Here is a 24,002-nt window from a genome sequence, read left to right as displayed (position 1 = left end):
CAGGAATACAACTCAGATCTTACTTTCAATTCATGGCTATTTTGACCACAAGAGGAAAACTGGTCAGCCTAAATTGGAAGGTCAAGGAAACAGAGAAAGTTTTGTCCTCAAAACATACCTCACTGTCCAGCTCTTTGTAGAAAAATAATAATAATTAAAAAAAGGTCCTCTATCATTATAGATGTTATTGCTTGATTCCTCTTCCCAAGGCCTAACCACTATGTCTTGGCTTCTTTTTCACCCATCATTTGCCATTTCTGAGTATTGATTGCCCAATGTTCTGTGGACCTTTTCCGCTCCCTTTAGGCTGAATTAAATCTTTTATTGTTATTTTTTATTAATTCATTGGCAGAATGTTTTTTCCACACTCTAATAAGAGCTTTGGCTCTGAAAGAAGTATTTATTATACATGTAATTTAGCCCCAAAGGAAACCAGAAAAAAAGCAAACTGGAACAAGAAATTAATTTTCAATTTATAGGGATATTAACAGATGAAGTATGGTTAAAAAAAATTCCTGAAGTAAAATAACCACACTGCCATTCAATCCTTGCCATTAATGTGGTTTGTCATAATACCAAATTAAATCCATTTTTTAAAAATGTTCTGTGCTCTTTTAAACAAATATTTTTTTTTTCTAAATTTTAAGCAGAAGGAAAACGTCCATTCAAGGTAATCAATATTAGAGTACTTACTATTCGTCAGGCACTGTGGTCGGCCCTGAAAAGGATTCTAAAATGAATAAGTCCTTGCCATTGTTAGCCTGTGCATGTCTTCTTTGTCTTTCAAAATGTCTTTGCACAGAAAAAAGTCTGTGAGGGAATCACACAAATTCCTACACTGCCCCTTCATCACTAGGTCATATGAGTCCCTTGACACCCTCAAAATCAGAAAATGCCTGCCCTCATGGAATTTGTATTCTGGGGTATGTGTAGGGGGGAAAAGACAATAAGCAAATAAGCAAAATTTGTGTTTTAGAGAAAAACAGAGAGGGGCTTAGGGAGTTCTTGGCATGGTAATGTTGCAATTTCAAATACAGACGCCAGGGAGGGTCTTAGAAGGGGACCTGAAGTAATGAGCTGAGTGAAATGAAGATGTTAGACAAGAAGACATCTATAGGGGAGAGCATTTCTGGCACAGGAAACACCAAGTGCCAAGGCCCTCAGTTAGGCATGTGCCTGGCCTATTCAAAGATGAACTAGGAGGTAAATGACCAGTATGGCTGGAACTGGCCAACTAGGGAGAGAGCAGTAGGAGAAAATTTAGAGAGCTAAGAAGCGGAGAGACTTTGGGTTTTTCTGGAGTATTTTGTTGAGCAGAGGAGTAACATGATCTAATTTACAGTTTAGGTGGATCATGACCAAAGTTGATAATGGCCAGAAGCAGGAATACAAGAAGCTACCACAATGTTAGGAGGTATTGACTGGAGAGAGAGACGGTTGTAATGGAGAGTATTGTGAGAAATGGTCGAATTTGGCACACATTTTGTTGGTGGAGTTACCAGGATTTGCTGAAGAATCAAAGGTGTGATGGGTCTGAATGAGGCCAAGTTGCTGCCAGCTTTGGAAACCAGTCACATTCTCAGTATCATCTTTGCAAAAGGTGGAGATTTTTAAACGTCCTGATTTTATGTTTTCATCTCAGACTATCTATTCAGCATCTCCAGGATCGTGGCCCTGTAATTAATACACTTAAATGTTTTTCTGTGATTTTTCAGCCAATTTGACTGGAGCTAATGAAACCTGGTGGTTTAGGGCTCACTTGAAAGAGGCTACATTCAGGGCACAAATTGCGAGCACATTGCTGTGCAAAGTATGTGGGTAGGTGGTCTCGTGAATGTACATATCCCTCTCTGATCCCTCTCGGAGAAGAGAAACACTCGAAGACACCTGAAGTGGGTCGATCCAACCACGGAAGGCTTCCTGGAGGGGCCCGACTTTGAAAAAAGCTTTCCCAGGCCTGTATCCGAGGGTAAGAAGAATAGAAAAGGGAGTGTGGCGTGACTGAGGGGTAACAAAAGGCCCACGCCAGAACTCCGGTTGGCTGCCATCCTCCCGGGAACAAATTGGGCTTCAGTAACCGCGCCAAAGGTGTATCTCCACTAAGGCCACGCCTCCTCCAGGCAAGGACCCGCCCATTTCCCCGTCCGCCACTGCGGCTCAGGTTTCCGGAAGGTCCTGATTTTAGAGCGGACCAAACCGGATGAAGGTCGCGCGCCCTCTTCCTCCCGTGTGCCGGTTCACAAAGACCCCTCTTCTAAGTGGGGTGGGTACGCGTCGTCCTTTTGCGCAGGCGCGCGGTGTGAGGTCCACGCTCGCCTCTATGCCGGCAGGGCACGTCTCGCGGGTCCGCGCCTTGTATCGGCGCATCTTGCTGCTGCACCGGGGTCTGCCCCCAGACCTTAAAGCCCTTGGTGACCAGTACGTGAAGGACGAGTTTAGGAGGCATAAGACCGTTGGTTCTGACGAGGCCCAGCGTTTCTTGCAGGAATGGGAGGCAAGTGAATGCCACCTTTTCTTTGCCCCAGACCCTCAAAGGTGTCCCGGTTTGTCCCCGTGAGAGACCTCCTGTCCCTGCTGGTTTCCCGCGGGCTCCACGCAGGATCGAACAGCAGCAGCCTCTTGCGTTTGAATTAAACAGCGCAAAGCTGTTCAAACAGTACTTCCCAAAGTTACATCACCTGCGGGTCTATTTCTGCCACCGGTTCCTGGCAGGAGCAGATCCCGTTATATCAGCGTCTCCAAAACAATTCGTCTTGAGCTCATTCCCATGCCAGGCTCTGGAGGAATGAGGATGGGAGGTTACAAAATTGAATAAATCACCGTCAAGCAGCTTGTTGCCTCTCCAGTACCTTGCACGTAGCAAGCGCTTATTAATAAATTAATGGTTTTCTCGTAACGTAGTTTTCAGACTTAGAGGCTTGTTTCCATACTGTTTTCTAAATGTCCGTGCCCTTTCTCGGGTCTTAATAATGTTCTCAGTTGACTGATAGCAGATACCGGATACAACTGCAAGCAGTGGAGGAGAAAAATGCTCAGAGTTAAGTCAGGTGAAAGTTGATTTCTCGGGAATTTCAAGTTTCGTTACTTTGTTGCATGCTGTACTGTACCATTGCATTAAATCTCAGACACGTGCATTGGGGATTAGCCCTTTGACTTCCCATCCCTTTTTTAGAGTAAGGCTATTTAGAATATTTCGTGGAGTTAGGGGCCTAGCATAACTGCCTTAGTTATGATTTGCAAATATCAATAAATGAATGGATTGGGAGTTAGAGTGTCATCTCAAGTATTTGAAAGCATGAAACAGTGTTAGTAAAAGAACAGAGGTAAGTGATTCTTTGAAAGCTTAAAAAGTTGATGGCCAAATTGATGTCGGGTTTTTTTTTTTTTTAATTATAAAGATTATGGTTTGAGTGAACACAGAACGTTTTCACTGACTCAGAATTCTTGATTGTAGTTTGCAAGATGGTTATTTAGACAATGGTGAAATTTAGAACTTTTATAAAAATCATGTGTGTTGGAGGTAATTAGACTGCATGGAGCCAGGGAAGTTGAATCTTAAATGCAAATTGCTTTCTTTTAATATGGTAACTTGGTCTTGGAGCCAGAACTGGATTCAGATTCAGGTTCTGGAATTTATTAAATTTCACATCGCTTAATTTTTCCTAGTCTTATTTTCTTATCTGTAAAATAATAACAGTATTTATGCGCCTCTAAATTAATGTCTGTAAATTTATTTATAAGCACTTTTTTAAATTGCTAATTGCAGTGAATCTGTAAGAAATTAGGGTGTTTAAGTGACATTTTTAAAGCTAAGTCAGTTTGTGACAGGACAGAAAGGAGAATCTAGCACTGTGCTGAGAAGATATAAGGGCACTTTGAGAGGTCCTAAAGTGTAAGAACTTGGAAGTTTTTTAGCAAGAGTAAAAACTCAGAATAAATTGATAATAGGCTGGAGGAGAGAGGCATAAAAATAGAAACAACCAGGTAAATAAAAAATGTGTTGATCAACCTACGAGGCTTGGTATCAGGAATTCAGCCTTTTTTAAAAAAAAAACCTTTCGAAATAATCTTAGGCTTACAGAAGAGTTTCAGAGACAGTACTGAGTTCCCATATATTCTATATCCAGCTTCCCCTTACATTAAATTAACATTGTACATAACCATGGTGCAGTTATCAAAAATAAGAATGTAACGTTAAAAAAATAAGGAAATTAACATTGCCACAGTGATGTTAACTACAGGCCTTATTCACATTTTGCCAGTATATCCCCTAATGCTCTTGTTCTGTTGCAGGATCCAATCCAGGATCCCACATTGCATTTAGTCATCCTGTCTCCTTAATTTTCTCTCGTCTGTGACAGTTCTTCAATCTTTTACCTTTCATGTGTTTGACACTTTTTTGAAAAATGTTGGTAAGTTGTTTTGTAGAATATCTCTCAGTCTGGGTTTGCCTGATTTTTTCCCCCTCATGATTAGATTGATGTTGTGCATTAGTGGGAGGGTGATACCATAACAGTGATGAGTTTTCCTCAACACATCATATCAGAGGGCACGTCATACCAACATGACTTATTGTTTGTGATGTTAACTGTGGTCGCTTGGTTAAAGTGATTATCTGCCAAGTTTCTCCACTGTAAAGTTATTATTTTCCCTTTTGAAATTACTGTATCTATTGGGGGATACTCTGAAGATATACAAATATTTTGTTTCTCCTTAAAGTTTGCCAGTTAGTTTAGCATTCATCGATGGATCTTGCCATTGAGTTCTCGTTGTGATTTTCTATTGCCCTCATTCCCTCTGAATTTATTTCTTGGAATGTTTCTGTGGGTAAGCCTTGTCCCTTCTTCCCCATTATTGATCTAGCATTTTCATTTATTTTTTTGGAATGAAGAAAAGTGTATTTTAATGTGGCTAGGGCCCTGTAATTAATGTGTTCGCAGCTGGGTAAAGATTAGTTTAAACCTAGTGATCTAACTATTTGGGTAAAGTAATAATTCTCACAGTTTCAAGGCAGCTCAGTCTTTCTCAAGTCTGGGAGTTAGAAGGGGGGTAGGGTGGATTCTGCCAAGAGAGGTAGTTTTTCTTTTCCAAGGATGAAGACTAGAGAAGATTCTAATGACTTGGAGGGGAATAGAACTTGGCTAGCACAGTGATACCAACAAGTGATATCCTTCAGCCTTCTGGGCTTTTTTTCTCTCCTATGTGTTCTTCAAAATATCTGATTTATGATTATGTTATATATGATGCTACTATTTATGGCATGGGTTTCTGTTGTTTTGGTTAATGATGATTACATATTTGGCATGCATAAGTATTACTAGCTTGATGCTTATGTTTATGTCAAGCTAATTAAGAGTAACACAGTTGTAGACTTACTGTCCTTTGTGGACTTTGGATTTTGATATTCTCTCATATATTTCTAAAATTACTTAAGAACTTGAATGTATTCTGAATTTGCTTTACTTTAAAGGGTAAACTTGGGTATGGGTACCACTGGGGAAAAGAGAAAGGAAGGATCAGGCATATTAGAGGTCCCAGCATTAGGAGGAAAGTTCTCTGTTCCTTTCGTTTGTAATCATGGAAAACTGGCAAATGATAGAGCGAATTCAGCTGGGGAACTTTCTGTTCAAGGACCACTTAGGGGAAGGTAGGAAAGTATTTCATGTTTTCTAAGGATAAAAATATATATGCTTACATACAGAGAAAATAGTGAATTTATATAATATCTTACCATAAGAGAAAAAAAAATGTAGGTTCAGGAAGAGTTGTTGGGAATCTGTTAGGGAGAATGTGTGTTGTAATCTTACCTCAGATCTTTTAGGAGGCAACTCTTAGCAGTGGAATTGGGGCTGGGTAGATGAGGGGTCTTACTTATTATTGCATTTTTAAAGTTGTAACTGCTCAGTTTTGAAGAATAATTGATTTAGGTAATACTTTCCTTTTTTCCCCCCTCTCTGTCTGCCCTGTTGTGGCGAGAAGGACTATTCACCACTTATTTTCTGGGAAATCAGAATAAACGTTGAAGATTAAATAGCAAGTAAAACATGGTTGTTATAGAATGTGAGATGAAGAGTGATAAACTGCTGTCAGGACTCACTCTGAACAGACTCTGTGTGTTTAATTTTTCCTTTTCTGCCCCATTTGTTTATGTACATTGTTTTCTTGTCAGGTTTCTTTGTTTTTCCTAAGTAGCTGTTTTGCTCTGAGTCTGTTGGGATATGTTTATAGTAGAGGTTATTTCTGGAAAGAAGTTGTTTCTTTTTGCTTACACATTCTATAAGTAGTTATCGATCACATTATCGATCATGATATCGATCTTATTATTGCCAGGCAAAGTGCTAGGCATTGTGGCACACAAAAATGAATAATAATTGTATTTTATTTTCATGGTGTCCAAAATTTAGTAGCGTATATTAGACAATTGTAATACAGTAGAGGGGCGCCTCAGTGGCTCAGTCGGTTGAGCATCTGACTTTAGCTCAGGTCATGAGCTAAAGTGGGTTTGAGCCCTGCATCAGGCTCACTGCTGTAAGCACAGAATGCGCTTCAGATCCTCTGTCTCCCCCTTCTCTGCCCCTCCCCTGCTCACTCTGTCTCTCAAAAATAAATAAACATTAAAAAAATTCTAATACAGTATGAAAGTGTTAAATGCGATGGGAGCAAGTAGGGAGTGGAGACGGTTGAGGGCCACATATAATGTCTAGTTGAGTCTTGAGCAAGTCAAAGTTACCATGTCAAGAAAAAGACTTTCTCAAAAGTGGGAATAACATATACAGAGGTATTGAGGTCAGAAACAGTATGACTTTTTCTAGGATTTGCAGCGATGTATTTAGAATTTAGTGTCGTATATGAGAGATTAGGAAGAGATAAAGTTAGAGAGGTAGCAAGAGCCAGGATATTCTCCTAAGGATTTTAGGAGTCCCTGAATTTTAGGATTATTTGGAATTCCTGAAAGATTTTAAGCAGTGGTGAAATGATTCGAATTATATTCTAGAAAGATCACTTTTGCAGCAATATAAAGGAATGATGAAGGATGAGTCAGATTGAAGGTAGGGAGTATTATTAGGAGAGATGTTGTAATCCCAAATATATATGTGCCCGAACAAAGACAGGTGTTGAGAATGGGGAGTATGGATTTAAGTGTTATCCTTTATAATGTAGAATGGGACTTGACTTGGTGACTGATGGAGGATTAATGAAAGAAGAGGAAATAGAATGGATACCTCTCAGGTTTTCGAACATGATACCAGTAACCAGAGTAGGTCTGTAGAAAGGGCAGATGAAGAATGAGTACAGTATGGTACATTTTGTGTTAAGCATTTTGGTGGGACAGTCAGGTGGAAATGTTCTGAGGTATAAGTCTCATACTTAGCAGACAGGTTGTGGCTGGAGATAGAGAATTGGAATTCATTATCTGTAGTTAGCTGGTCGTTCAAAGGTATGGTTGAAAGTGCCCAGGTTGGGTAAAACCTGGGCGAAGGTAGGCAGAAATAGACCACTAACATTTAGGAGTTAAGAGAAAGAAGGTAGTAGTATAGTGCTGGAACTGTTTAGTTCTTTTCTTCTGCAGTTGGTTGGTTCTGGCCTCTTCTGCACAGGAATGTACTTTTGTCCTTATGTTTAATTGTGTAGATTTGTATGATGGTCTAGATATTATGTAACATTTGCTTTTTTGTTTTATTTTGTTGTATTTGAGAAGAGGATGTGCTTCAGAGTTCATGTAACCATCCATTTGTAACTCACAATATCCTTGTCTTAAAACTTTGAAGTAGATCATCAGATAAAAAATGTATGATTAAGTTGCATGTCACCTATATTTAGAGTTTCCCTAACTTAGGATAATTAGGCTTGAATGGGTATTTTGCAGTTTTTATAATTGTATGCCTTTCTTACCTGATTTGGGGACCTCATTTTGTCGCTTATTAACATCCCGATTTGTGGTTTGTGTTTGAGCTTGCAGAAGAAAAGGAATCCTCTGTTCCATAGATGGATCGTAGATGTTGGGGGATGCATCTACGAAGTAAGAGAGAATCATTTGTGAACTTCTCAGTTGTGCTGTTCATTCAGCAAGTTCCTCAATATAGTGTTTTTGTGATGGTTTATTGGATGGTGATGGTTTATTGAACGGTGATGTATGTTTTCTTCATTAAGCTTTACCTTTTAAAAATTTTTAGCCATATTGTGATCCTTCTCTAATGTGGAAGAGGGGATAAAGGAGAGGATATGAAACTGTCTATCTTTGGAACATAAATTTTTTTCCCCTTTCTGAGGTATTTGGCTTTGTAGTGATGCTTTTAAGATGTTGTTTTTATTTAGGAATATTTAACTTTTATTGTTGTCACGAGATGTGTTATAACAATGCTTGTGTTATAAATAGCTAAAGGTATTTTAAAAATCCCAATTTGATCAATATTGCATGTATTGACATTACTGAAACATAGAGGTGTATTTCTTTTATTTAAATGATTTAAAATTTATTTGATTTTTCAGGCTTAAAATAATGGTAGTATAATAATATTAATATGCTAGTGGTTATGGTTTTAAAATACATCTCTATACCCAATGTGGAGCTTGAGCTCACGACCCCAAGATCAAGAGTCAGGTGTTTTACTGGGTGAGCCAGTCAGGCACCCTAAAAAAATAAAGAAAAGAAAATAGATCTGTATGTGTGTATACATAACACACAATCTTAAAAATTTAAAATAAATGTTTGCACAGAATTTAAGAAGATAAAGGATTGTATATGCATAGGTTTACTGGTTTAACATACTATTTATTTTTTTGAAATATATTTTACAGTTGCTTAAGAAGAATAAATGTCTGAAATTTTACATAGAGAGTATTAGAATTGACTGAAAGGGAGCTTTGGATTGCTAAAATAAATTCATTTTTTATTTTCAGTTAATGCACTTAAAAAAAGTCAAGGTAATGTACGCACATGGTTAAAAATTAGTATAGTACGGTTATAATAAACAATATTTTTTATTCCTTATTTATCTCTGTAATTGAACGTTTTTCATTTTATTTCATTATTTCTCAAATACCGTGTGAATTTTGGTCATCTGTCCTTTTTTACAAATAAAGCAGTAAGAAACAGAATTCTGCATACAGATAGGCTTGTTGATTGGAAACTTACTTTCAGGGTTAGACTTTCAATTAATCTCCCTTAGATTTGCTTCTCACTCCTAGTTTCTTTACCTACCTGTATTTGTGTTCAGTTGGTTCTGGTGGTTTGGCTTCATCTTCAGCTATATTCTCTGCTCTGTATTCTAAGCTTTGGCTCCCTGTATCTGCACTGTTTTATGAGCTATACTCTGCTACCTGCTTTCTGTCATGAGAAATGTATTGAAATCTCTTGGCTGGTAATGGCTCCATTGTTCTTTAGTCATTATGGATTACTCCTTCTAGAAATTCTTTACTATCAGGTTAAGGAGGTTTTGAAGGGGAGGAAATAAGAAATACGCTGCTGCTGCTGCTGCTAGGATTTCTCCAGTCTGCCATCTTAAACTGGAACCTCCATTCTTTCATTTTTAAAGATAAAGTAACTAAGGCTTACAGAAGTAAAATGACCTATTTGGTATCACACAGCTAGATAGGACAAAAATCTTGTGCTCTTACCTCATGAAATTAATGTTTCGAAAAAATATTAAACTTTTGCAACATAAAATGTTTATTGGTGTTTTTCCTTTGAATTCTGCTTGTTTGCTTGCAACAGTTTATTTGTATATTTGATTCTTCCTCCAGTTTTTGTATTTTTCCTAAGGGAAAGAGAAGCTTCTTAATCATATTTTTATCTTCTACACCTCTAGCATAATAAATAAAAGTTTAATTATTGTTACATAATGATTTATTTTTAAGTTTATTAGCCCAAGATGCTAGTTGCCACACATTTCTTTCTCAAAATTTTTTTCAGTAATGAAATGAGAATGGAAGTTGCTATGATACATCTGTTAAACTGTTGTTAAAGTTGGGCACATACATTTTTCTGTAATTTTTGGAAGGTTTATTTAGGCCTCAGTGGTCTCAGTAAGAATAGTATTTTATCCTTGAAGATAGGGATGGACCAATACATTTTTTTACCTCTAAGATATGCTTATATTAGATGAGTTAAAACTGTATCAAATTGGCTTAACTTATTTACACTTTTATGGTAACACTGATTTTTCTGTCTAATCTTTTCTGTTGGTTTTAGGGTAATATGTTTTTATAGTAATAGAATGGGTAAGAAAAAAACAAAACAAAAACATTGTATTTGTTTTTTTTTAATATTTAATGTTTTTAATGTTTTTAAATTATTTTTTAATTTACATCCAAGTTAGTTAACATATAGTGCAACAGTGATTTCAGGAGTAGATTCCTGAATGCTCCTTACCCATTTAGCCCATCCCCACTCCTCCAACCCCTCCAGCAATCTTTGTTTGTTCCCTATATTTAAGAGTCTCTTATGTTTTGTCCTCCTCCCTGTGTTTATATTATTTTTGCTTCCCTTCCCTTATGTTCATCTGTTTTGTATCTTAAATTCCTCAGATGAGTGAAGTCATATGATACTTGTCTTTCTCTGACTAATTTTGTTTAGCATAATACCCTCTAGTTCCATCCATGTAGTTGCAAATGGTACATTTTGTTTTTGTAATACAGTTAAAATTAATATAAAATTAAGAACTTCTTAGTTTTAGAAAGTTAAAAAGGCAAATGGAATATATTTGGAATTAATGTGATATATGATTAACAGCATTAATATAAAACACTTATTAGCTTGGATAGTGAAAACACTAACAGCTTTAATAAAATAATGGGTAAAAGGGACTCTAATATGAGATCATTCTATGATTTATATACAAGGATGTTAATTGTGCTGCATGTATATGGTAATAATGAAAAATCTAAAGCAGTGTAGATATTCAATGATGGAGGAAGAATGAAATGATAGCATAGCCATATGATGGATGGGTTAGTATGCAGCTAGCAATAGCATTTCAGAAGCATTAACGGCATGGAAACCTGTTCATGATATAATTAAACAGAAACAGTGTTTATCTTTTGGTGTCATGGTTAAGGATGATTATACTTTTCTTCCTTGAACCTCATATTTTCCAGATTCCAGATCCAGTTTTGTAAATGCAATGAAAAAAACTATTCAACATTGTAAATGGCCAATGAAATAAGATAGAAGAAATAAAAGGTATCTGGATTGGAAAAAAGGAAGAAAACTGTGTTTATTCACAGACAATATGATTATGTAGAAAGTCTGATGGAATCTACAAAAAAATCTGGAATTAGTAAGTCAGTTTAACAAGATTGTATGATAACATGATCAATACACAAAAATTAACTGTATTTTTATATACTAGCAATGCAAACTTGGAAATTAAGATTTAAAAATACTGCTTACCATAAAAAATATTAAATACTCAGAGATAATTCAGACAAAAGATATACAAACCTGTACACTGAAAACTATCAAATATTGTAAAAAAAAAATATGTAGGCTCAAAATTAAACCTTATCTAGTTACTAACCACTAGAAGACCTATTTTAGAATTGTTAGTGCTCTAAACTGAGATCAGAAAAGAATCATCAGGGCCATTTTCTGGCATAAAGTTTTTTTTTTTCTTAAAACAACTTGAAGAATAGTCTCCTGCTTAATTTCCTAGAGATCATACTTAACTATTCATTGATTCTCCAGTAACTTAATTTGATCAAAATTCAGTTGCTACTTAATAACTGTTAAAAATCTATTGTATTTTAATTTTTCACATTTTCTTTTTTCCAAGTATTGTAGAAGTTGTACCAGGCTGACAGGACTGAGAGGAGAGATTGGTTAACTGTTGGTTTGTCTGCTAGTAGGTCAGTCAGAGAGGATGAAGACTGGTGAGTGGGCTAACTTGGTGGCTTGGAAGCCAGTAAGTAGGTTTAGGACAGAGATTCCAGGTAGGAATGTGCTCCCCAAGATTGTGATTATAATTCCTGGTGATTGATCTTGTAGGTCTGGAATTGGACTTTGTGTACCAACATACCAATATACCCAGAGAGGATCAGAGATGTTGGCATCAGACTCATACTAACTAAATTTATAAATATTGAAGTATGAATCAGAATGATGATTGAAGTATAAACCAGAATATTCATTTCTGTGGGTGGGGGAATGGGGACTGGTGAAGGGGGCTCTTCTTTTCCAGGAGTCAGAATATTTATATTTAGACCCAGGGATCTCTCTCTTTTTTATTTTTTTTTTTATTTTTTTTTAACGTTTATTTATTTTTAAGACAGAGAGAGACAGAGCATGAACGGGGGAGGGTCAGAGAGAGAGGGAGACACAGAATCTGAAACAGGCTCCAGGCTCTGAGCTGTCACCACAAGCACAGAGCCTGATGCGGGGCTCGAACTCACGTACTGCGAGATCGTGACCGAGCCGAAGTTGGACGCTTAACCGACTGAGCCACCCAGGTGCCCCGACCCAGGGATCTCTTTTACAGAGATCTCAGAATTCAGAAATTTTTAGATTTTTTAGAAAGGTAATAAGGGGTATGACTGAATTTTATGAAATACTCCAGTGGAATCTGGGATCGTACCTGTAATCAAATATGTTAATATTTCTATAGTAAAATATTTGACAGTTAATATTAAATAGAATAAATAAAGGGCTCATGTCCATTTAGGTTAAGATTTGTTGCCTGATAAGTTCTGAAAAAGCTTTTGTTTTTTTGAAACTTTTTTGACATCAGAATTGTAAGTGCAGGATTGTGGACCTCTATTAAGCTTTCTGGGAAACTGAATTAGTATTTAGAAGGTTGCCTGGTAAACATGGAATTAAAATAATGGGAAGTGGGTAGGCATGAGAAATTTTTCATCAGGCCTCACTGTATCTGCAGCAGAAAACATCGTGGGTTCTATTGCTTCACTGCTTTTTTTTTCCTGGATAGTGCTGAACGCATATCAGCAAGTTTGTCCCCTCTGAATAGTTTATTATTTTATTATTTTCATTGTAAGCACTTTATTTCTGTCAAAGCTTTATTATTATTATTGCTATTAATGTGCTAATAGATTCAGCTACGTAATTTGTCATCTGGGCCTGAGAGAATGCAGATATTTCCCATTGTGTGTTGATTTAATTAGCTTGATTCCCAAGGGAGGATCATATTTCTCTTATTTACAAGTTTTTGCTCTTCTCAACTTGTAAATCACTAGAGCTTGGAAGCATTTCCAAAATAAACTGCATTTTGACTTCTGTGGTCTCAAAAAATAAGTATTTATGCTTTATTTGAATAGAACTTAAATACACACATAAATGTTTTATTTTCCTTCAAAAAGATTTCATTATTATAAACAAATAAAAATAGAGTATTATATGCTGTATGTTTAAGTAACAAAGGTTTCTGGACTTTGATGCAGTGACTCTTCATTTTGCTGAAGGTGAGGAGACCTACAGCTTGTTTAAAAACTATCCCATTGAATAAAAAAATACATACACTTCTCATAGAGACTTTCCCCCTTCCAAACTAAGATTGGCAGTAGATGGCAAGGCAAATACATATATACATTTACCCCAAAACAACCACAACAACGTCAGCATGTAGCATCAGTGGGCCTAGTTTCATAGCACACATTCTAAACCATGACTCCTCCAAAAGGCATCTTGTTCACTGCCTCACACTTCCCAGCATGGGCCGTGATAGTTTGTGTATGTTACTTAGCCATTTCATAAAAAATGGATACATACACTGATAGCTCAGGATTCCTAGCCAATGACCCCAGTTAATACTGCTTATAAAAAATACCATGAACATCTTTAAATGCCTTTACAAAGCTAAGAGCAAGATGTGCAGAGTGAGAAAAACTTATTTTAAAAAATCTGGAGACATGTATAACTTTGATAATCGTGTCTGAGTGCTCTAAAACCCTTGGCTACTTCATTCATGTAAATCAGTTAATACTTCCAGGATGCTTTTAGAAAGTGCAGTATGATTCTGTTCTAATTTTGTAATTAAATCTAATGAGGATAGAGACAGAGAGGTCTATACCACGTTTTCTTCACTCTGGAATTCATGTGGAGATACTCAGTTTTCTCTGTCCTCTGCTCATCCTCAAACCCCTCCATCTCCCCCTCCTCCTGTCATCCTCTTCACTTTCTTCCTCTTCCTCTTTTTTTCTTTTTTAGGCAACAAGCTATCTCCTTTGTACCATCAAGTTTTCCCTACTGGCTAAATTCTTTTTCTTTTTTTTAGCCTCACTACCTTATTGTGAGGCTGTTTTTTTTTTTTGCTGTCAGATTACTCAACATCTGTTTGGTCTTCAGTGGAGATGCTAAGGCTTTTGGCTTTGATCTTAGGGTGCACTCTGAACAGAACAGAAGAAATTAGCCAGTAATGGCCATTTGGGGGCGTTAGGATCTTTCCTGCTTCCCCAAATGGTCCAAAATGCTCCATTTTTGGATCATCAAATTTGGATTTCCTTTCCCTACATATTGTCTTCTATATCTCAGGGCACTTAGAACACTGCAAAGGAAAACAAAGCAAAAACTACGATGCTTATTGGGACCTCTGGATTTTTCTTCTTTTGTACAGATGCTGCTTTACCTGCATAAAGAAGGCAGCTGGACTGTTTGCTCTGGGCCACCTTTAGCCATATTAACTATGCCAGCCTCTGCGTATAGTTTTAAAGAAGAATTTGGTAGTTTAATGATTATTATTAGGATAGTTACAAAAGTATATAATTAAGAACTATTTAAAAATATATATTTCTATGCCATTTTCAGCTATTGTATTTAATCTATCAGTTTCATCTTCTAGATTTGTCAAGCTTTGGGGACAAAGATTGTAGTGATAGAAGTTTCTGAAGCTTGATACTTTTGTAACTACTTTTATACTATATTTTTGAAAAGTTGTTTATAAATCGATTTTTTTTAATGTAACTATACTTTAAATATACTGGCAAACTTACTATTAAGTAAGGGAATTCTTTGGGAATCCTTTTGTGGTGAATAATCAGCCCATAATTTGTTTCTTTGTGTAAACCTGCATTTGCATACATCAAAATTGTTTTAAATAGGGTGTGTCTACACATGTCGATGGCATGTGTCTAAAAAGAATAAAATTTAATTTCTGTTTGATGTGAAGAACAAATTCAGATTTGGCACTTTTGATGAGTGAGACACACCAGATTATTTTAGTTCTATTCTTTTCAACTAAATGCTATCAAAATGTGCTCTACACCCTAAATTAAGGAGGTGGCAGTGTTTTCATATAGTAAGATTGAACTACAGTATATTTTTAAACTATATTTTCTTAAATATTCACTGGGCTAGTGTGAAGTTATCCAAAGTTTAAAAAGTTATTTAGTTTTTTTCTATCTTAAAAGCAAACTGTATCCCAAATCCTAATATTTTGTTTTTCTTTTTGTTTTATCTTTGTAGTCATAGTAGTAGATGTATACGTTGCTTTTTAGTTATGTTTGTTAGCTTTCTACTCTCTGTAGTTTGATTCCCAGTAGTTTATTGCTCTGCTTAATACTTGGAAGATACTAATGATAATGTGTCCTCCTTTTGTGGATTTTAAAATGGTGTTAACCAGAATTAGCCGTAAACATCTCTTTAGTCCATAATATAGCATAAACATGGTATATTTATAGTGAAAACATAAAATGTATTTGCTGTTGTGTAATATTCTAACTGCTGTGTGGTTAAATAGACTTTTTCTGCAAGGCTGTCTGGGGAGCCTAACTACTATTTGTTACATTGTTTCTCTGGGAAAGTTATACACAAATCAAAGCTGAGAGCGTTGGGAACTTGGCTGCATCTTTTAGATCCTTTGCACAGCCTACTGGATAGTCAGTCAAAGGAAAATCCTCTCTCGATTGAACATGGGTACTGTTGGGTCCCTTGGAAAGTAAAGCCTTTCCTTGACAACTGGAGGAGTAGTCAGTGGGTTAGGGAACCTTTGGAAATGTCCTGGGATTTAGGAGAAAAGCATTTTGTACAAAAATAGAGCCAAACATTTGTTTTTCTATGGTCTTTACAAATTGAGTGTATTGAGGGATAGTCCAGAGGACATTATTAAGGTCAAAAACTGGAAGGGAAGTAAAGAATCAGAAATTGTTCCAAATATGGGCCTTGAATTGCGTGAGGATGTTGGTCACACGATGTCAGGGAGGACTAGATGGAAGCAGCCCATCTGAGTTTATTGGTTCACTCATTCATTCAATGCCTACTCATTTTCAGGGGATTCAGAGATTAATACATGGTCAGTATCTTTAGGGAGTTTATTAAGTTGGCTACAAGACTGTGTAAGATAGTATGAGACACATTGTACCTTAAAGAATAGCAGCTGGAAATGTTGGTCTTTGGGCAGTAGGGCAAAAACCTGTATGAGTACAGGAGGAAAACTCCTTCAGCCAATTGCATCAATGATTAGGCAGTTTTCTACTCACTGTATCTACCTTGTCTCTTGATGTTCCTTCATAGGGATCCATTCTGTTGTATTCTAAAGATCTTTTTATCTTTGAGTTTCTTTTACCCCGGGGCACCTGGGTGGCTCAGTAGGTTAAGTGTCCGACTTTGCTTAGGTCACAATCTGGTGGTCCGTGAGTTGGAGCCCTGTGTTGGTCTCCGTGCTGACAGTTCAGAGCCTGGTGTCTGCTTTGGGTTCTGTGTCTCCCTCTCTCTGCCCTTCCCCTGCTCGCTCTGTCTCTCTCTCACAAACATTAAAAATCTCCCTGTGGGAGATTCCATTGTAAACTGTTATCAGTAACACTTTAATGATTATCTGACATTGACTAGTCCAGTCACATACCCTGTGACCTTGGATAATTTGATTAACCACTCCAAGCCTGTTTCCTCATCAGTAAAATGGGAATTCCAGCAGTAGTTACCTCTGAGGTTAAGGAGTCAGTAAGATAATGTATTCACAACGGTTGCCTTGAGCCATAATTAGTTCTCAATAAATGCTAGCTACTTAACCTCTGGTGTGGGGTAGGAAGGAGGCAAGATTTGTTGACGGTGCTAAAAACAAATTTTGTGATTTCATTTTTCTTAATTCTTCTTTCTCTTGGGGCGCCTGGGTGGCGCAGTCGGTTAAGCGTCCGACTTCAGCCAGGTCACGATCTCGCGGTCCGTGAGTTCGAGCCCCGTGTCGGGCTCTGGGCTGATGGCTCAGAGCCTGGAGCTGGCTTCCGATTCTGTGTCTCCCTCTCTCTCTCTGCCCCTCCCCCGTTCATGCTCTGTCTCTCTCTGTCCCAAAAATAAATAAACGTTGAAAAAAAAAAAGTTTATAAAAAAAAAAAATTCTTCTTTCTCTCTTATCTTCTATATCCAATTAGTTGCTAAATTCTGTTGATTTTGTTTCCTATTACCATATCAGAACCCTGACCTATTTGCATTCTCATTACCTCTAGATGTTTATAGCAATATCATAAATAATCTTGCCTCATCTCTTTTAATTGTCAGCTTATAAAACACAACTTTGACCGTATCATTGCTTTTGTCAAAAATCGTCATTGTTTTCCCATTGGCCTCTCTTTAACCTAGAGTTTGAAACTGCAAAATCTGGCTTGAATATATTTTTCCTTCCATCTCAATATTCTCTACCATGTAGCCTACGATCCAGTCACATTTGACTGACTGTTGTTCTCTAAATGTGACTTGAAGTTGTTTTGACTTTCACTATTCATTTGGTCTAAATGTTTTCCTTTTTCTATATGGCCAAATCCTAAAATATCTTTTCAACAGCTTCAGTACTTTCATATCTACTCTTTCTTAATTAATTCTTCAGTATATAGCAAAACTCTATCTTCTAATTTCCCAAAACATTCTTTTTTTGGCATTTTTGTTTTGATAATGTTTCAACATTGCAGTATAGTTATTTATGCACGTTCTTTTGGCACTAGTAGATGGTAAATCCCTTGAGGACAAAAATTCTGTTTTACCTATCTTTGTGTACTTTTTAAAGCTCCTGGGACAGTGTTTTGCTTATAAAAGATGTTCAGTGAATCTTGTCTTTTTTTTCCCAAAAGAAAATTTGTGTGATTATATTTCAGATGAAGACCAAACATACTAATAGCCATAGTTAGATTAAAAAATTAATCAGTTGAATGTGTGTAGCCTTTATAAAGATTAAGAGTTATGCACAGTTTTTTACCCTGATACAAGAATTCTTAAATTGTATTTCATAAATACATAAGAATTCAGTGTTAAATTTCATAGGGTACTAGGCTTAGTCCAAGCAGTTTAATTCATGTTTTTGTCTAGATATATTGATCAGTCACTAGGCATATGAATGTAGGTACAGTTTATAATTGTGTTGTTGTTGTTGCTGTGTAGCTGTTACTAAGCTTTTGGTCTTTATAAAATTTATAACCAACATGTGTGGTTCTTAATTACTCAGGACAAGTTAAAGTAGTTTTATATTCCTGTTTCCTTTTCCATTGAAGATAGTTTTTAAAGTGCCTAAAGTGGGGAAGAGGTGAGGAACAAATATTTAAGGAATTTAAGATCATGAACTGCAAGAGACCTAGGATAGCCATAATTGCTAAGAATCTTGGAAACAAAAAAGAGGTTGAGTGTCCGTCATGCAGTTTCCTTAAGCTGCAGTCAACACCATCTTCTCTCAGGAAGAAGAGAGGAGCTAAGAGCAACTGTGCATAATCATTTTCACTAAATTCTTCTAAGAATATGTATCTTGTTTATAACTGGATTCTAATATTGGGAAACAAATCCTCTACCGAGACACTGGAATTTTCCAGTATCAGAAGAGATACTGGTATTTTTTGTGAAGTGTAATTTCAGAAGTTTCCACATGATGGCAGAAGATCCTTATATCTGGAAAGGCTGTTGAATGAATTTCAGAAAAGTTTATTTCAATTTTATCAGAAATAGGGGCGCCTGGGTGGCTCAGTCAGTTAAGCATCTGACTTCGGCTCGGGTCATGATCTCATGGCTCCTGAGTTCAAGCCCCGTGTCGGTGTGTCGGGTGGCCGTGTTGGGCCGTGTTGGGCCGTGTCGGGCCGTGTCGGGTTCTGTTCTGACAGCTCAGAGCCGGGAGCCTGCTTCGGATTCTGTGTCTCCCTCTCTCTCTGCCCCTGCCCTGCTCACACACTGTCTCTGTCTCTCAAAAAGTGAATAAACGTTAAAAAAATATATATTAAAAAAACTAAAAAAATTTTTTATCTGAAATAGTGTTTTTTCTTTTCATGTTGCAGCTAGTAATTTTCCTGTTTGTATTGTCTCATATAAATATGTATATCTATATCAAATGTTCTTGCCATTTAAAGGATTTTAAATGTTTTCACTAATTTTAAAGTAGAACTTTTTTTCTATTTTCTTGTATACAGGTTTAATCCATTTTTGAAGGTTTTATGGGTTTCCCCTGAATAGTGTTTAAAATAATTTTTTTGGTAAGTGTATTTTTTCTTGATTAGTCAGTTTAGGGGAAATTTCGCTTGGTTGTTTACTATTTATAAATGTATCAAACCCAGTATGTGGACTTTTATTTGACTTTATTTTAGAAATTAAGGTATTGATGCAACATACATTCTTTTATGTTAACTTGCTTAGAATTTTGAATGGTTGTCTCAGGCTTACTGTTTTCACTATCATTGTCAGATCTTCTGTGGAAGTGCCCTTGTCTTAATTTAAGAAATTCATTTCATTCTGTAAATATTAATGCTTGCCATGTTTCATATACCACTGTAGACACTGATAATTCATAATCATAAAAAATTTCACCAGGTATAATCTTTGTTTTCTGGAGTTGACAATCTTTCAAGGCAGATAGCTACCAAAATACATTATTGTTTTTGAGTTAATATTTGTGATTCTTACTAAAACAGTGTACTTTTAATAAAAATTTTAAAGGTCATCATTTGACCTGAAAAAGATCAAAGTAAAAATTTGGAAAGTTTGTGGAAATTTTGTTTTGAACATTAGATGATTATCTAGTTTGAAAAAAGGGAATGGCATGGCATTTTTTACCTGTGGCTAGAAACATTATGGCCTTTTTCAATGTGCAAGTGTTTTTTTTTGTATTGTATAATTTGTCAAAAGTGGGACACCTGGGTGTAAAGCATTAAAGTAAAATTGTACAACACACATACGCATATATAAAAGGTATATTTATTGACCTACAAATTTGGCTTTTATTGATAGACCTATACAATAGTTCTTTATGAAAACTTTCCAAAAATAAATTTTCAAAATATAAAAATTATATGTATCTGTTTACTTTAACGCACCTCCCCCCCTTTATAGTGATTATATGAACAATACAAAAAGAACATAAGTAGGATAATAACTCTTGGGATATAGTAATATCCTTTCTTTTTAGCTGTTTCTGTCTATAATACTGTGTCACTTTTTTCCTGAAGAACACAATTTTGGCAATATTGTTTTGTTATTTAAAATTTTTCCTTAAAATTGCCTGCAAGCCTTTTCAAAATTACATTTTATCATTAACAGCTTTGAATTGTTGACTTCTTTGAGAAAAACATCTTTCTGTAGGTACTGAGATATCAAAGGAGCTAAAGGTAATTCTGCTCAATGGAGGATTTCTCAAATTAACCTTTTTTTTTTTTTTGTACTTTAAGGTATCACTATTTAAGCCCAAATATTTTAACAGGTACTATCTTTTAATCTCCATTTAGAGTAACTTTCTTTGACAAATATTTTTACAAGACAGACCTTGTCAGACAAGTTGTTTATGATTATTTTGAATGTTTTGCCAAATTTAGATGCTCGAAAATCATAGGCCTTTTCAATTTTTATCCATTTTAGTGTGAGTATAAATATATCCATTTATAAATAGCTCCTTTAAAAGATGGCTGTCAAAAGTTGTAATAGATATGTAATGATGGAATTTCAGAATTAAATCTTATTTGCTGTTTGTGCTTTTAAAATTTAATGTTTCTTTTAGTAGCAACGAATTTCAATCTTCTTGTTTACAAACTTTGTTTTTTAAAAATGCCATTTATTGTAAGTTAAAAGCTTAAACTTTTTGCTTCTTTGTCTCATAAAGAATTCCTACTGATTTGAACAAAATGCAACCAGAATTTAAAAACTTGTTTACAAAAATGTTCAATATTATTGTAGAACTCTTACGTTGATGTACAAGTTAGTTTTTTTAAAGTTCCAATATTTTTAAAATTTTTAATGTTTATCTCTGAGAGAGACAGAGTGTGAGCAGGGGAGGGGCAGAGAGAGAGGAAGACAGAATCCAAAGCACACTCCAGGCTCTGAGTTGTCAGCACAGAGCCCGATGTGGGGCTCAAACTCAGGGACCCCAAGATCATGACCGAGCTGAAGTCGGACGCTTAACCGACTGTGCCACCCAGGCACGCCTTTACATCTGTAGATAATAGGCAGCACAAACAGAAAGTTGATACAACTGTGCTGAAGCATTCCATTCAGCGTCAGCCTTGTTACAGAATTTTGTGGATTACTTTTACTGTGAAACTACAGATTCGTAAGAAGTGTTAGTTTTAACAACAGGTACTGTTCTGATTAGAATATCACAGTTTGGGCACAGTTATAAATTACATACGCACCACAACTAATTACAAATACCGTACATTCCTTCTCTAAGAGTCTGTAAATTTAATAATCTCTGTTTCTTTGGCACTACACCAAAACATACTTGTATTATCACTGTAAAAATGATGTTGAGCTTTTTAACAGAATTTGAGTAGCACTGACAATAATGTCAGATATTTTACCTCCAAGAGAGTGAATTTCGGTCTACTCTGGACCAGGAAGTTATGAATCTGGAGCGTTTGTGTCTGAGTGCACTTGCTTATCAGTCAGGCCTTGCATGCCATCTTCAAAAAGAATATGTTACTTATACTGCATCAGGAAAGGGTCAGGCAAGAGTTGTGAATTATTAATAGTCATCTTCCAGATTTAACCACTTAAACTGAGAGCTTATCTTTGTTGCATCTCTGTCACTACTAGACTCGACTGGCTGAAGTCGGAAGTACAAAATGGAGGTATGCCAATACCACCCCAGCTGTCTTAATGCAACTGCTAATATTTTGGTAAAAAGTGACAAAATTCAGGACACATTTTAAACTGGATGAAATGTGAGAACAGTGGTAATGAACCAGGATGATCCTCTAACCAACCAGAATGTGTGGTTGTTATACTTTTATCCACTTAAAGTTTATCAGGTGATGGTTTTGGTAGGGAAGTGTATACTGTAGTTTTATGAATAAAGTACTGAATTTAGTCAAGATTTTTTTAGTTTTGGACTCTGTCCACTGATTTGCTCTATCACCTTTGTTATGTTTCAGAGTTTATTCTTTACTTTCTCCATCTTCCAAATAAAAAGAATATTTGCTTTAGACCCATTTTGCTAGAAAGTACACATTAGACCTGGCAAGATATTTGGATCTTATAGAAATCTAAACCTAAAAGAATTATTGGCCACATAACGTGAAAAGTTAGGGCTGCCAACAGCACTCCTAAGAAATACCCATGAAAATGTTCCACTAAGCTTAAGTAAGAGCTTAGATCCAGACCTTGCTGGAGGGGGCACAGCTATAACTCACTGGATGACAGAGAAGTTGCCGTGGTGCCGTGCTGGCAGACCTTGCTAGAAATCTGTCATTTGGAACTTGCCGGAAATTAGCACCCAAGCTGTATACAGGGAGATGCCTCACTGAAGAGGGGAGCTGTTGGCTACTGGTGGTTTGGCCACCAGGCACTGTGTGAGCTGAGAGTTCTGGAGGCGCCCTGCTAGATCAAGCGCCAGGAGGCAGAGCCCTTTACCCAGGCAGTGTCTCCCCTGTGCCCTCTACTGACAAAGTGTAGCACTGCGCCAGCAGGCAGAAGGAAAGTATTTAAAGGGCCCAGGTCCATTTCACAAAGTAGGCTTTTGGTGAATTTGGAGCAGAGCGGCTATAAATTAATAATTGGCACAAAACCAAACAGCTTTCTCATTTTGCTCTGCTCTAGTAAATTACATTTTCCATTCATCATGAAATTTGTAATAGCTTCTTCCAGTTCTTCTGGCTTTTGGATCTATTCAATTCTGTATAATTCTGCATTAATTTGTCTTTCTTTTAAATTTAAAGTTGTCCATACTAGAGTTTTAAGCTGAAACAAATGTAATTATATATAATTTTTAAAAGAGGTATTTTGACTTAATTACCAATCGATAGTTATACTGTAAGTCATGCTGTCTTGCATCAAGTATTCTAATGTGCATGACATTAAAGATCACTTGAACTGAATCGGTCTGTGGACACTAACTAGATTAGCTGTGTGCCTGTGTGTAGTGCTACAAGTAATGCTTGCACTTTCCTCCCCTAGTACAACACAGTAATATCTTACACAATGCAGTTGTTAAAGTAAAATGTTTCCTATCAAAACAAGAAGTTTGTGTTTACTGGGAAAATATTTTTTGCTGGTTCAGGTTTTTTTTTTTTTTTTTAACTTTATTTTGAATTCGTTATAGATTTATAAGAAGTTGCAAAGATACGTACCGGGGAGGGGGGGGTGTTAAGCTACCTTTGCCCAGTGTTAACATTTGTATAACTGTAGTACATTATCAGATCTAATTTACATTGTTTATACCCCAGATGGATTATTTTTATTTCTGCAGTTATAAATGCACTTGTGGCTGTGTATGTTGATCTATGCAATTTTATATGGGAAGTCTGTGTAAGCACCACCACAATGATGATACAGATCTGTACTATCATCACAAGGCTTGGGCCACCCCTTTGTAGCCACACTCGCCCCATCCCTTCCCCATCCCTAATCCCTGGGGACTACTAATCTCTTCTCCACCTGTGTAATTTTGCTATTCAGGAATGTTGTATAAATAATCATAAAGTGTGGAACTTTTTGAGATTTGCTTTTTCACATAGCATAATTCCCTTGAGGTTCATCCAAATTGCTTTGTGTGTCAATAATTTGTTCTTTTTAATTGCTGAGTAGTATTCTGTGGTACGCATGGTTCCACAGATGGCTTAACCATTGTGAAACCATTGTCCATTGAAGGACATTTGCATAATTT

General features: G+C 36.3%; 1 protein-coding gene across 1 annotated transcript in view; it reads left to right on the top strand.

The window, feature by feature from the left end:
* Positions 1 to 2,201: 2,201 nt before the first annotated feature.
* Positions 2,202 to 24,002, top strand: part of SDHAF3 (succinate dehydrogenase complex assembly factor 3) — a 64,903-nt gene continuing 43,102 nt past the window's right edge. The window contains exon 1 of the mRNA XM_040472595.1: positions 2,202 to 2,494. Within this exon, the coding sequence (XP_040328529.1) occupies positions 2,321 to 2,494 (174 nt within the window). The 5' untranslated portion in view covers positions 2,202 to 2,320. The remainder of the gene's footprint in view (positions 2,495 to 24,002) is intronic.

The sequence above is a fragment of the Herpailurus yagouaroundi genome, unplaced genomic scaffold (genome assembly GCF_014898765.1).
Source record: "Herpailurus yagouaroundi ecotype Mexico unplaced genomic scaffold, PumYag 100, whole genome shotgun sequence".
NCBI lineage: Eukaryota > Metazoa > Chordata > Mammalia > Carnivora > Felidae > Herpailurus > Herpailurus yagouaroundi.
Note: the sequence above shows the minus strand (reverse complement) of the source record. Positions and strands in the feature narration are given on the sequence as shown.